The sequence below is a fragment of the Larimichthys crocea genome, chromosome XXIV (genome assembly GCF_000972845.2).
Source record: "Larimichthys crocea isolate SSNF chromosome XXIV, L_crocea_2.0, whole genome shotgun sequence".
In the NCBI taxonomy this organism is placed as follows: Eukaryota; Metazoa; Chordata; class Actinopteri; family Sciaenidae; genus Larimichthys; species Larimichthys crocea.
In genome coordinates this window covers 13985136-13999599 of record NC_040034.1, presented here as the reverse complement: position 1 = coordinate 13999599, position 14464 = coordinate 13985136, and the positions used below count along the sequence as shown (strand labels likewise).

At 40.3% G+C, this 14464-nt stretch overlaps 1 protein-coding gene across 4 annotated transcripts in view; it reads left to right on the top strand.

The window, feature by feature from the left end:
* Positions 1-14464, top strand: part of LOC104924637 (probable palmitoyltransferase ZDHHC14) — a 42559-nt gene that overhangs the window by 14326 nt on the left and 13769 nt on the right. For all 4 annotated transcript variants that reach the window (XM_010738048.3, XM_010738047.3, XM_027274595.1 and 1 more), the window contains exons 3-4: positions 2177-2337; positions 13625-13777. In XM_010738048.3, the coding sequence (XP_010736350.1) occupies positions 2177-2337; positions 13625-13777 (314 nt within the window). The remainder of the gene's footprint in view (positions 1-2176; positions 2338-13624; positions 13778-14464) is intronic.

Here is a 14464-nt window from a genome sequence, read left to right as displayed (position 1 = left end):
CTGACCCAGCTCTTCAGAGAGTACCTCCTCTGGCAGCACTACCAAAAACTGGACATGCTAAATCTATCCCCCTAGTACAGTCACAGTACTTATTGCTGCACTAACATGTCCTAGTCAAACTTTACCATGATTGTTTCCCTTTTTTGTAAGTCGCTTTGGATAAAAGCGTCTGCTAAATGACTACATTTAAATATGAGATAATATAGGCCAATACTTGTGTGGTATAAATTTGGAAACATAAGATTCGTGTAACTGGTGTGTACAATCATTGCAGTCAATGTATTTGATAGGCAGGAGCAACAGTGCTGCTTTCTGTTTGACTATTGGCAGCCAGACTTGGAAGATTATAGGCACAAGGTTGGTCTGCAGCACTGCCTCAGCCAGAGATTACAATCTCAGGACACGGTGCAGGATGATGCGTCTCCACTGGGCCCAGTTCAGAAGACTGGTGCTGGGGAAGAATCACAAAGCTGTAAAATAGATGCCCTGTAAGTGAGTGTCTAACATGAGTTGAAAATATTAAACGTCGACAGAGTCGGTGTCCAGTGCAATGACCTTGGGAACTCTAGGCATGTTCTTAACTGGAGAAATGTGTTGTGCTGCACACTGTTGTCCTGCCTGCAGCACCCTGCTGATGTCCCAGACAGCCTGGTGTTTTTTTTACTTAGTTCAGTCTCACTCCAGATGTAGAGGAACAGCAGGGCTGGCCAGTGTCCACTCAGATGGGGTAATGGCATGAGTTGTGTACGGCGTGTTTGCCACAGCTTAAACGTTCTTCTTCTTCTTAAAAAAAAAGCACAAATATTGTATGTGTCTAATGTAGATTCTGTCATGTTTTTTGGCAACTTCCAAGCTTCGCAAGTTTTTGTGCTCTTTGTTAGGTTGTCATATGTTAGCTGACCTTTTTCCCCTGGCTGAAGGGCATTGATCTCCAGCAGCTCAGTTGAAAACAGGGAGTGTTAGCACAGATCAGCAAATTTAAGTAAATGCTCTACATCCATATTAACACCCTCCCCACCCGCCATCATTGATAGAGGCCAACATGGAAAGCCTAAATATAGTTTGGCTTGGTTTAACGGAGTAACTGGTGTTGGCAAACATCTACGGATGTAACTGCCCTCCCAGTGTGTTACCATCTGAAGGCTGGGGGGATGGGTCTTTGATAGACATTATTTCACTATGATGCATGTAATTACATAAGCCGTACGTTCAACGGTTCTGTAAATCATGAAGCACTTTTGTTGCCGTTGCAGCAAAAATCATAGCCATCAGTGTCGTTTAAAGCATCCTTAGTTTGTTTACAATCCATAGTCATTGTTTCTCTGCATTGGTTTAGTCAATACACTTTAGTGAATGCAGGTAATACCTATCCTCCCAACCAGCTGCACCTTTTTGTTTATTCAATGTAATTTAGCCGCCTTGCAACAACCCGCTTCCCCTTTACCAGCCAGTAATCACTAATCACTTGTACTGGTACTAAAAGGAGCTGTAAGGTTGATTGTGAGGCGAAAAGTATTAGATTTCTTGGAACAGTCGCTCTAAAATGTATTCTAATGAAAGCTAATATTATTGTGAACCCTGGCTCAACTTGTAGTCCTTTTATGCATTCCTCAACAGCATCCCTCAAAACATATGGTTACCACATGTTCGTTTGGTTTGCCTTGTCTGGAATGGCATTTTTTTTTTTTTTCTGACCACGAAGCCAATCCAATAGAGCAGAGATTAACAAATGAAATGGGATGAAGCAGCTGTGTCCCAACCCTGTGCGACTAAATGTGATTACTGTAATAACCACCTGTACCGTTGGGCGTTTAATGGGATTATGTTAAATTGTCTCATTAGAACAGATTACAACATGGGGGACTGACCCTTTTATACGGGTGTCTGTTTAGCTCTTAAGGGGTTATATCCACTTACTGGCCATGAAGCAACAAATCTCATGTTTTACCACTCACTTAAACTGTGAGTGTTTTGCACGGTGTGCAAATATTTACACTAGAAAGAGCAGGTTGTGTTTGGGCAAACAGCTGCCCCTCGAGCCATGTGCTGATTTTTGTCTCCAGCTATTTGAACTTTGAGGTTTTTACTACTTAACTCAGCATTAGTGGTCAGGACGTGTCTCTTTGCTGTTTTATTTATTTCTTTTTTCTCCCACCATCTCTTCTTGTCCTCCCAGTTGTCCATTCCTGGCACAACATTTGACCCCAGTTATCCCAGTCATAGGAGGTGTGCTGTTTATGTTTGTATTGGGGACGCTCCTGAGAACCAGCTTCAGTGACCCAGGGGTGCTGCCGAGGGCCACCGCGGATGAAGCAGCTGATCTGGAGAGGCAAATAGGTAAGACTCTAATTAAATTGTTTGAAATATAAACAAAATGCTTGTGAAAACCCATCGCTGAGTTCCTCTGCATGTTTTTCTTTTTGCTGTTTCTCTGGATGTATTCTCTGACCCCTTATATTCTTTTACCAGCTATTTTCACTTATTGTATCTCCAGGCCCTTGCTCCCTGTCTGAGCTTATTGTTACCTCTATCTTAGATACTGTATTTGTCTCTGTATGCTACTGATCCAGGGGAGCTAGTGTCTGCCTTTTTAAAACCTTCTGTACAGAATGCCAGATTATCCGGCTGATATGTCTGGAGTTTGTCTGTGTAGTGAGAGAAATGAGGATCAAGCCTCCGCTGACTTTAAAGGCACTCTGCATTGAGTCTAAGGTGAAGTATTGGTGCTGCTTTGACCAAATGGCCTTTTTGATCTGTTTATTTCACTCCAACTTCTCCAAGCCTCCCTGTGTGATGTATTACCCGACTTATAGATTGTATCTGGATAACTTCTGAATCTAATTTGTGATGTGAAAGGTAAAACTGTTGGTGCATTAGGAACCACTTGATGTGGTGTAACTGAATTACGAGCAGCACTGACGATTACTCGCCTTGCATCAGAAACATCCGAGACTACGGTTTGTGGTGTTCAGTCTGTTCATGAGATTCACAGTTGCCTCACTGTTTACAGTTCATTACATCACATATCGAGCAATCAAGAATAAACTTTGAGCTCAACACATTAATGCAAGAAACACAGCATCTGGATGTAGCCCCTGATCAGATGTTGACAAATACTCATCCAGTGCTTCCATTTCGCAACAATATCCACATGATAAATAAGTAAACTGTGTTGCATACGCTCAGAATCATTGGTATGTAATTTTAAATTAAAGCTATTGAAGTAGTGCTCTTGAACGGAATAAATGAAAATAAATATTGAAAGCAGCGTATTAAACCACTACATTAGATGGATGCAACCTGTAGCCACAATATAAGCTGCTGAAAGTGTTATGGTCACAGTGTAGTCAGCTACATGTGGACTTTAAACTAGAATTTACACTCAGTCTAAATACCGTGTACTGTACTGTGTCAGTCAGTACGTCCAGGGCTGAATCACCAGTCTCCAAATGTGTCTAGCCTGTAGCTAAATGGATTATCACCACTTTACTTAAAGGCTTTTTAAACCCTCTTTTTAAAAAATCCTCTAAAGTTTTGGTCTTTTTTTTATTTATTTATTTGGGATGTGAAGCTTCTACCTTCCAGCCACGGTCCTGTCCATGCTCCAGGCCACTTGTGCCTCATTAAACAAACTCTGGATCGGCTTAATTAATCTCATTAGGAGACTTAAAAGCTTTTGGAGGGAAGGTAAAGGTGCAGAGAGCTTGGAGCAGTGGGACGATGCAGCACAGTGCAAAAGTTATATTGGCTAAACTGGATAAACAAATGAATGGTTGAAAATATGAACAATGTTGACCCAAATACCACAGTACCCCCCTCTCTACCGACATTTCATCCCAGTTGGCTTTTGTGCTGTGTATTTCCAAGCGCAGCTATTGGCTGCTTTGAAACTGGAATCTGTTGTTCACAGACAACTGATTGTTGCTGTCGGTTGCCTGTAGTTGTATTTTTTCCCCTCATGGCATCGTTCATATTTATTTATTTATTTTGTAGTCATTTCTATCTTTTTCCTTACCTGTTTAATTACTAAGATGTAGGTTTCCAGGGACCTGACAGCTTTACAATAGAGTCCAAGGCATCACTGACAGATGCATTCAAACAGAAGTACAATTTACATAGCTGAATGATTTGGAAGTGGAAAAATTAAGGATAACTTTGAAATGACCAGCCAAACCGACCCTAGTAACCATCCATCAAGTTTTAGATTGTGACTTCCTTGTTCCACTTTGATCAACTACAAAGTGTATTTGCAGTATTTGCATGTCTGCGAAATTTTGGGAACGTTCGCTTTCATTTTCATTTTCAAAAAAATGTTAAGATGAATGTTGAATGATAACCAGCTTGTAATTGCGATGACCTTAAGACTCTGTAGTCTTTCCCTGAAACATCCATATTCAGTCCCATGGCTGCCAGTAAACGAATAGACTGCTTTAGTGTTGGTGCCATTATGGGTCCCATTATCTTCCATTTGAAAGAACCTGCCTTGTAATGGCATGAACATTTCATACACACAAACAAATGCACACACATAAAGGTGGGCTGCATCCATCTGCTAGGAATGTTAGATTTAAGCTACTGAAAGGTCACTGCCTTTATCTACAGCCAGTAAAAAGGTAGAAATGGTTTAAGTGCATTTTCTTTAAAACTTTTGCTTGTTGCTACCCTCTCCATGTTTTCTCTTGTTTTGTCAGTCTCTATCTGTCTCTGTAGCATCGTATCTGTACTTAAGGACGATTCAGACCAAATCAGGCACTGCAGCAAAGACGCAGGTTGTCCCATTATTTTGTGCGACGTGGTGGAGGAGTTTAAAGAGAATTAACTTTCAGAGAAATGCAGCCCGACATCACGCTGAGGTGACCAATCTGACAGTCATACTGGTCAAACTGCTCCACAGTCACCACTGACGCTGGGCACTGTTCAGAAAGAGTTCATAGATTAAACTATGATTCTCTCACAGTTGTGTTCTGGCTCGGTTTATTTTAGCTTCGACATCTGTGTCTGGTTTGAAGTCTATGCTACAAAATTGTGATACCACAAAGCTTTCTTTGGTTTGTGTCTGTTTGTTTTTCAGAGAGAAAGAGACACTTCTCGTCAAGTGAATGAGAGAGATGGAGCGCTGATATAGAAAGAAATAAAGAGCTATTTTATGATTTAACCCCAAACTCTGCAACGCCTGATTTGGTCTGAACATGGCCTTAGACTTTTCACCCATTGCTTCGTGTCTTATTCAAACATCTATTCAATCCTCCTCCTTCTTTCTCTGGTTCCTCTGTCCAGAGCTGTGCAGAATGTGATGTTTGGTTCTAACTATGGTGTGGCAGCTTGACATGCAAGACATCAGTACCACATCTGCTAGCTCTTAGCATCATCCAACCCCATCTCCAGCCCCAACACTAACCAGCCTCACAATGGACAAAAACAACACTTAAGCCTGTCTCTTTCTTTCAACCAAGACAGCTCTGTCCATTTACATTGACTTCTTTTTTCTTTTCTTTAACCAATATGTCCTTATGTAACTGTGCAGACACAGATAATAACAGCTGACAGACTTGGTGAGCATGGGAGCATTTTACATGTCACTTCTGCCGTAATGTAATTAACAACTTCAGGCTGTTTTTGCCATATGCTCAGTTGCTGCTTTTTTTTTGCATCCATCTTGTGTGTAGAGAAGTAATTAAAACCAAATTTCTGGATTACTCCAGCCACCAGAGGCTCAAGAAGTTTTGAAATTCACCAGCAGCCTCATAAATAGATGATGATGTTTTGAAGTCAAAGTGCTCCAAGGCTCAGATTTGACACCATTCGTATTGATCTGTTGACTAAACAACGCAGGGCCTAATGTCGGTACAATATGGGACATCAAGGTCTCTCATGCTCTGCGTACTTTAGGAAGGAAACCTGATAGCGAAGCCTCGGCTGTCACTGTCTGCTGTCTGCCAAATGCTTTAGCCTTTTGTACTAGAAGATAGTGGTAGAAGATACCTACCTCAAACTAAATCAAATGCAGCATGTTTGCACATGTAAAAAATACATGATAATCACTTGATTTATCTTCAGTGTGTCGTGTTTGATGTCTATACATGTCTGCCGGCCTACCCAATATGTCAGCACTAGACAGGTTGGCATCATTTCATCCACTACATGCCAAATCCCCCCAAAAAAACCACTCAAGCATTAATCAGAGTGAGAGATGGTCAGAACTGCCTGTTTCCTTCCTTCCACCTAATATGATCCAAGCTAGCTGGTGAATGTCAGGACAGCACACTGTTTTTTTTGCTTTTTTTTCTCCAAAGCTGCCAGCCAGACTCAAGGCCAGCAGAGGAAATAGCTTTTGGAAGGCTCAGCGCTCATGCTGTAGGGGGGGAAAGATGGGCACATCAGTAGAGGATGCAATGACATTTAGGCTTTTCATGACCGTAGGAGCAGTCAGTATGGATGTGCTTTGAAGTCCGTCATTTTTCATTCCCTTGCGTGCGTGTTCTTCAAGTAGGTATGTCTGAAGAGAAGCCTGTACACGCTGAGTAAAGCCAAGAATTTCAATGCAGTATGTGTGGGATGAAAATGGTAGCATTGTAGAAGTATGAGTCACTATATGTATTATGCCCTGACAAAGACCATGTGCTTAAACTGTTTGATTAATTAAGTAGTCATTGCCTTGGGGCCAGGAATGTGACCCACTGTTTTCTTTGTTTTTGTCTTCTGTTTTGGGGGTTGGCAACCCACCGCCATTTGGTAGTGTATCCTAACTCTTTCCACTCTGCCAAAGTGTGTAATGTCATAACAAACTGATAACTGTGTAAGCGTGCTGCCTGAATTCAATAATACAAGAACATGGTATATTTAAAGTCCTAGTTGAAGTGTAAAGTCTGTTATTGGAAACATTCATAGCTCACATTTGAAAACTAAATTTGCTAAAAATTGAATTCATTTCTGTTGCAATCAATTAGCCTCTTTCTGTTTTTCATTTAGTGTACAGTATATTCCCTCCTCCCCCCTGTATTTATTCAGACAATGATGTGCTGATAAACTGACAAACAACATAGGCGTTGGCAGTGAATTCAGCCAGGGGTTGTGTAATCATGTAAGATTTTTCTCTTTTAATGATCACATTTTATGACTTTTTTTATTTGTCGGGAAAACTATTAAACATTTCTTAAAATATTCTTTATCACCAAACCCACACAATACTCTCTTCTCTAACTTTCACTGGGTTTTGATTACTTTGTGCCTTGCCAGAAACCTAATTCAGATGCCAAACTCAAATACACAGCTCATCACCAGAGAGAGCCATCCTCTAAGATCCTTAATCACATTAGATACAGCTTCTTCCTCTCCCTGTAGCAACACAGACATGCTCGTCGGATCTTAACACCTTGTAGCTCAGCTTGCAGCTTTGACTTGTCTCCAGCTGGAGGCAAATACAAGTTTGTACCATGAATAGACTGAGGTTATTTTGATTGTCATCCACGTCTTGAACATCAAAAGATGTTTGAGGTGGCTACTTGTTTTCATCTTGGCATTGGTAGCCCTTAAATGCTGACCACTGCACTGTTAAATGCCACTGAACATCAAAAAGCTGGCACCAGTTTAAATGAATCATCATAGATAGTGCAGTTTGCAGGGCTGTATTGATTCTGACCTCCTGTTAGCCTCCAACTCTAGACATTAAAAAAGTGAAATAAATCAACCAGAATGCACCACTGACTCTAAGATGCGGTCCAGAGATACCCTTGCAGTGACCGGGTATATCAGTAGCACATTCTGTTTTACTCATGTTGAAGCCCCTCTTTTGCCCTTGCAGCCACAATCTAATGTATGTCTCTTTGACATAGTGCTGAGATGTTCATCCTGTTGCAGTAAAAAGTGAATTAATACCTTGTTTTGAATGACAATCCAATCATAATTCATGCTGGTACTTCGACCGCTACTGCAAATCGTTTCCTCCCTTTTCTCCCCTCTCAGTGAATCCAACCGCCCCGGGGTCACATTCATGTTTGACTTCATTGTTATTGGCTGAATAATAAGCAATAGATGTGCAGCCAGCGGAAACAGGCTGTATTGCTAGACCACTTGACATCTCAACTTCTGCATTTGTGGATCGCCTTGTGCATGCACCTCAGCCCATCCTCTCTTTATGAAAGACAAAGTGGAGCTTTCCTTATTTAACATCTACTCGCAAAAACCAACATCCAGGACAGCGTTGTATAACATAGTCACAGGTTCATCCACAGCCCCTACAACTTCAAAGCAACTCCTACAATCCACTCTTTGTCATTTTGATCATGTATGCTATAAAGAAGAGTTATTTTACAGCCTTTTAAAGTGCCTCAGGCAAAAAGACTTTCTTTTTTTATACTTTCCTTTCAGTCGTCTTTGTTGCTGGTTAGTCCCCACGCTTACACTGACATGAACATGAAAAAGGGATAAAGAAATGATGTCGGTGCGTGATCGAGCCACAGGGGACAGGAATAGATGATCGGGAATGTACAGGAATAGAGCTGTCACTGTAGAGCTGTTTTATGGCAGCACACAAGCGACGAGACAACACGCAGGCGATGACAAACAAACTTGTTGAATAATCAGACTGACCTGGATTTGACCCATCATGGTGATTTATTTCATTATCATTTACTCTCTGACTTTCTCTCTCACACACATCGTTTCTCTAAATGCACTTCAAAATATAAGCTAACATATACGCCGTCGTATGTGGATCAGATTAAGTAATTGTTAAGACACTACATGACCAATAATGCCTTTTAGTAATAACTGTCTACCAGTTATGACTCTGTATTTGCTCTCCCTTCTTGCCTCCCTGTGGAACTCATCAGGCTCCGTTAGTCCAGGGTGAAGCAGCAGCTCTGGCCATATTCTGGCCTTCTTTCTAGCAATACCTGGTCATGCAGTCACTTATTATCCTTCACTATTGAACCGATCCCACATGGTCTTGACCTTTGTCAGTTCAGTCCAGGGTGTCAAAATCTGAAGCAGAAGACTGCCTTGTTCTGGATAGACCACAGCACAGAGATGTCGATTCTTTTCAGTTCATACAATCACAACCTACTTATTATTTTAAAAACAAAACAAAAGGCACTGAATAATTGATTGGATTTTTTTCATAAAAGTTTGGATATTTAAGAACATTTTCCTGCTCAACAGGAACAGTGTAATGACACATCTAATTAGAAGAAAACTGGAAATAGAGCGTTGTTTTGCACACGTTGTCGGCCCATAGTAATGCTGCCATTATGTGTTGCCACATCAAAAATTAAGCTCAGCAGCAAGCCAAATTAAAGACAGGTTGGCACAGCAAACAACCAGAAATCTCATATTCATCTGAAGAAACTCCAGCACATCGATTTATTTATTCATTTTTTTTAAATGGCATCCAGCAAGTTTTGCATTGTACAGAATCCTCAGCGGTACATGTTCACATCTGGACCTCTTTTGAATAGATAGAAAAACTTGTGTGATGCTGCTCCACAAGTAGCTTTTAATAGCTTTAAATTTAAAAAAAAGAGTTTGTGACAGGTATTGCTTTTCTTGGCTTCAGACAAGACTCACAACTCTGCAGTGAGTGTCCAGTGTTTTGCTGAGCTAAATTCACTTAACATAAACCTACTCAACACCAGAATAACATTCCCAAATGTAATAATGTCATTTTCATTTGATGAGGTCAATAATCAGGTTGAACCTGCTTCAAACCACAGCATGATCTGATTTAATTTAGTGTACAATCACTGGCTGACAGAAATCTTATGCTTGTATTTAGCTACAACCGCTCTTCTCCTACTCTCCTCATAATAACAGCAGGGTGATGCACACATAACACCAGCTGCCATTGCTAGGTAGATGTTACCTTTTTACTTACTACTGTTCATAGATAATGAGCACCTTTGCAAGATGGTAGATTTCTTGTGACTGCTGCACTTGTGATAATTATCCACCTACAGATTTGTCAGCACAAAAAGTTGCTTATTTAGTTGGTAAAACTGTAATTAGCCTCGATTTAGTCATTTTCTTTAAATTAGAGTGGTGTAAAGGTTTTCCTTTAATGGTTTAAATATAAGTATTACTGTTATTTTGGAGACCATATTAAGTTTTGAATCACACCAAGCTAAAATTAGAGATTAGTATCACAGGTATAAAAAAAGAAATGGAGCCTGCCGATAGTTGCTAGGGCAGTTATGTTTTTATATAAAGTTGGTTGTGATTGGAGGCTAATTCAGCAGACATCACTACCTGAGCTGTCCTTGAAACAACATTTGCCTTAATACAGGAAATAATGACACTCAGTTGTCATTATAATATGATAATAAAGATGAATATGTATAGATTTGGCTTGTCCTTGCCTTTTTAAAAACATTTGCCTTCAGACTAATTACATTTTATGTTAGAACTGTGCATATTTTTCCAGATTTGAGAATTATAAATTATCCCTGCGGTGTGCAAGGTAAGCTTAGGTAGCAAATCTTTATTTATTTTTCAGAATGTCTTTTTCCCCCCAACATGCCCCGATAGCCTGTGTCTGCAAAATACCCAACACAGCACAAAAAAGCACTCTCTTTCAACTTTCCACTGTGGCTTTTAAAGTGACATTACATGTGCATATGTTCCATTTAATTGGTGTGTAAAACTATCTCAGATACTCAGATGTTTATATCTGCGTGCTGTCAAATACACAGAACTAAGCCAGTCTTTCTTTTTAATGCTATTAATTGGGAGTATCCTGTATGAGATGATTGAAGGTCATATATTTTATTTTATGATTAGTATTCACACTTTTCTAGTCTGCTTTAAAAGTATTTTTTTTATCTTGTTAGCTGTTGTCGTGTGCCAGACCTTGAAATCGAATTGCTTGACTGAACAGAAGTGGCCTCTAGTTTTAGTCCTAAATCTTGGCAGGCAGGTTGAGCGCAGTGCTTCTGTATGTGTTAGCCATCATCATTGTATTCTCATACACGTTTCCATCAGTGGAAGGTAAATTCCCCGTTTTCTCTCCTCCACATGCACAGCAGGATAGCAATTAGTTTCCCTTTATACCTCACCAGGCAACGCCTTGCACAGTTTGGCTGACATTGAACCCTCATTTAGCTTTGTGTATGTGTGTGTGAGTGTGTGAGTGTGTGTTGTCTGTTGTCTGTTACATCACTTCCCAGTCTACCTGACCTTATTTCATAGCTTCAAGCTCTTAGACCTGGCCTATCTTTCTGAGGGATCTCCCACCAGACACTGATGTAAGGCTAAGCTTTGGCTGCCAGGATGGCCGTGTACAAATGGCTTTGTTCAGCAGAAAAGCTGCTTTGACACTCCCACTCACCCACTACTTTACACAAAGCATCCGTGAACAAGTGTAGTGAATGTTGATGAGCTGGTTGTAGCGTACTTAAGGCGTGACCACAGTTGATTTACAGGATAGTGTACGAAAATATTATATTTAGACTTGTCTTTGCGACTTTTGTACCCACTGAATCTGATCTTTTTAAGACAGAGTCTGCAGAAGAGCTCTAGACTAATTGGAAAATAAAATTTCAAGATTTGAAAAAATTAAAATTAAATTAAAACTGCTACTTTCTTCATTTGTTTTTATGTCTGTGAATACAGAACACAAATACAGTATTAGTATAAGAACAAAGTGCATTGACCTGATATGAGACTTATCTACTCCATGATTGTTGTCCAGTTTACAACTTAAATGATATAGTATTAAACCAGGTATGCTGTCATAGAGAGCAACTTGACTCAACATCTACACATAAAAGAGCAGACCTGCAATGACCTGTTGAAACTGAAATGTGTTGAGTAATTCTGTGTTGATTTAATTCTTCAAGGCCGAGTTTGTGTCTGTGTTTCCAATTGTGAATTAATGATAGTCCAAGCATATTTAATTATGTAATTGGATTACAAATTACAAGAGTTGCTGTCATTGTTTTCTCTTCATATTGTCAATTTTCTACATTTATGAGGGATTATATATAACTATAATCCTATTTAATTCTAGAGAGTTTACAGTAGTTTCACCAGGACACAAGTACATTTGGTCTGTTAGTCTTTAGAGATTATATGATTGGTGCATTCAGTTAAACTGATAGTGTTACCCAATGTTGCATTCATGATATGTCAGCATGGGGGGAGGGATGGGAAAGCCCACACATTTTAAGATTCTTACCTTTAGGCCGGTTGTCACACTAAACAGAGATTAATATGTTAGATCTTTGGAGGAAAGGTGATAAAAAAATAAATAAATAATTTCCCACATAGCTGCTTCTCATGATTGTCTGTTTGATATTACTGTTATACGCCTCCGTACCTACCTGCCACAACTTTATTTTAGAGATAGTTTTCAAAGTGGTTTCCTCTAATGCGTCATGGGGAATCTACAGTTGGTTGTCAAAGCTCTTTATTTCATCTGACGGGAGGTAAAATTACTGTAAATTTTAGTGCACTATGAATACCTAAACAATGGGACCTCTGAATTATGCTCCAAATTGTTCACACATTCCCCTCGTTTGTTGTATCCCTCGTTGGAGTCTGCTGAGAGGGCAGAGGAATGGAGAGAGTATGGAGGAGAGCGCTCTGTAGGCATTGATCACAATAGAGATGAATTCAATAGAAGAGAACTCGCTGTTTTCCTCTGCTCTTCTTTTAGAAATGTCAAACACCCACACAAACCTCTCAGTCCCTATGCAATCCCCCCCACTAACACACACATACCACTCTGTGAGCATTGCTACGGGCCTCTGTGTAAATGATCTCAAAATGATCTTCCTACACACAATATCTCCTGCTCTCGGGGTACGTGAGAGTGCTTAAAGCGAGCTGAGCAATAATGGGATTCAGGCTCTACCTTTTATGGCTTGAAAATCACTATCATTGCTCTCATCCTTAGCGTTTAGCCTGTCATCACTGCTGTCTTACTCCACCAAAAGGCATTCAGTGCAGCTCGCCACCCTTTACTTCTTTGTATTATAGCGTGAGGATCATGGTGTTCAGTACATGGCTGTTGTTCATAATAGTGTCTCAAGTGGCTGATTTGACAAAGTCCATTTCTTTGTGCTAAAGAAGTACAACCATGAAATGCTCTATAGATTTTTAGGAATCGAAGGCAGCGTGACATTTATTCTGGTGAGACTCATTACAAATGTTAATTAACTAACCTCTAGCCCTCATATAGTTCTGCTGCTCTCTGTTGTCATTGCTGCATTATCCATGCAGTTGAGGTCGTTATAGGAACGGAGTTAGTGCGACACTCGACTTCAAATTTTGGAGGCTGTAACAAGATTCTAGCCGAGAACATCACTATGACCAAAATAATAAGAATATTTATCATAACTTTTATTCTGTTACTCACCGGTGAGATGTTCATATTGTAGCTTATCCTCCTGGCTGGTAATGCATTTTAATTTATTCACAACACACCATCGTCATCAATGTCCCCAACACACACACACACACACACACACACACACACACACACACACACACACACACACACACACACACACACACACACACACACACAAACACACTATATTTCTGTAGGTGGGAGTCCATTAAGGGAGTGCAGAAGTCTTTTCTCTGTGAATCTTATGGGGGGTTTTTTTCTCTTCGATTTTTCCCCAAGATGTGGCTAATGGAAGTACTGGCTACAGGCCTCCTCCCAGGACCAAGGAGGTGGTCATCAACGGCCAGACAGTCAAGTTGAAGTATTGCTTCACCTGCAAGATCTTCAGACCGCCACGTGCCTCCCACTGCAGCCTCTGTGACAACTGTGTGGGTGAGTGAAAATGAATTTCTCTGGACGCGAGCGTGTTTGTTTGGCCGATATTTGCTGTCTTTTTTTTTAACACATTCATTTTGAGTCATTAGTATAATGAACACAAACAGTCACAAGCATCATCAAATCTAGTTTAGGTTCGTTTAGCATGAAGCACTTCACATCTGTGTGCATGTTTGGAATTTATGTTTTAATAGAAGGTCAATACAGATGTGATGAACTGTAAACACGTCTGAGGAAATCACGTCTTGTTTCTTGTGAGAACAAACGTGGGGTCGAAACAAACGCTGACATATCTACCTCTCCACCCTCCACCCACACATATAAACACGCATACACACACACGTGTTCAGATTCTGGTTAGCAAAAATTGCGTGTGTCTGTGAACAAGCCAGGTTAAATGTTTAGTTTATGATGTATATCTACAGTGAATATACAGTACAAATGCTTAGAAGAGTTGGCATCCGCACAGACAGGAGGAAGGGAATAGTTATAATGAGAACAACTGGAAGAAAACGGCAGCATATAATGGTTGAGTTTTGCTGCTCTTCACAACCGCATGCTTCTTCTCTGGAGACAAAGCGAAGAGCACAGCGAGGCAATTACTAAAAGGTAGAGACGGAGATATAGAAAGCTGTGTGTCTGTGTCTTTCTCACCAGGGTTTTTGTGCTGCTTGCTCATCAGAG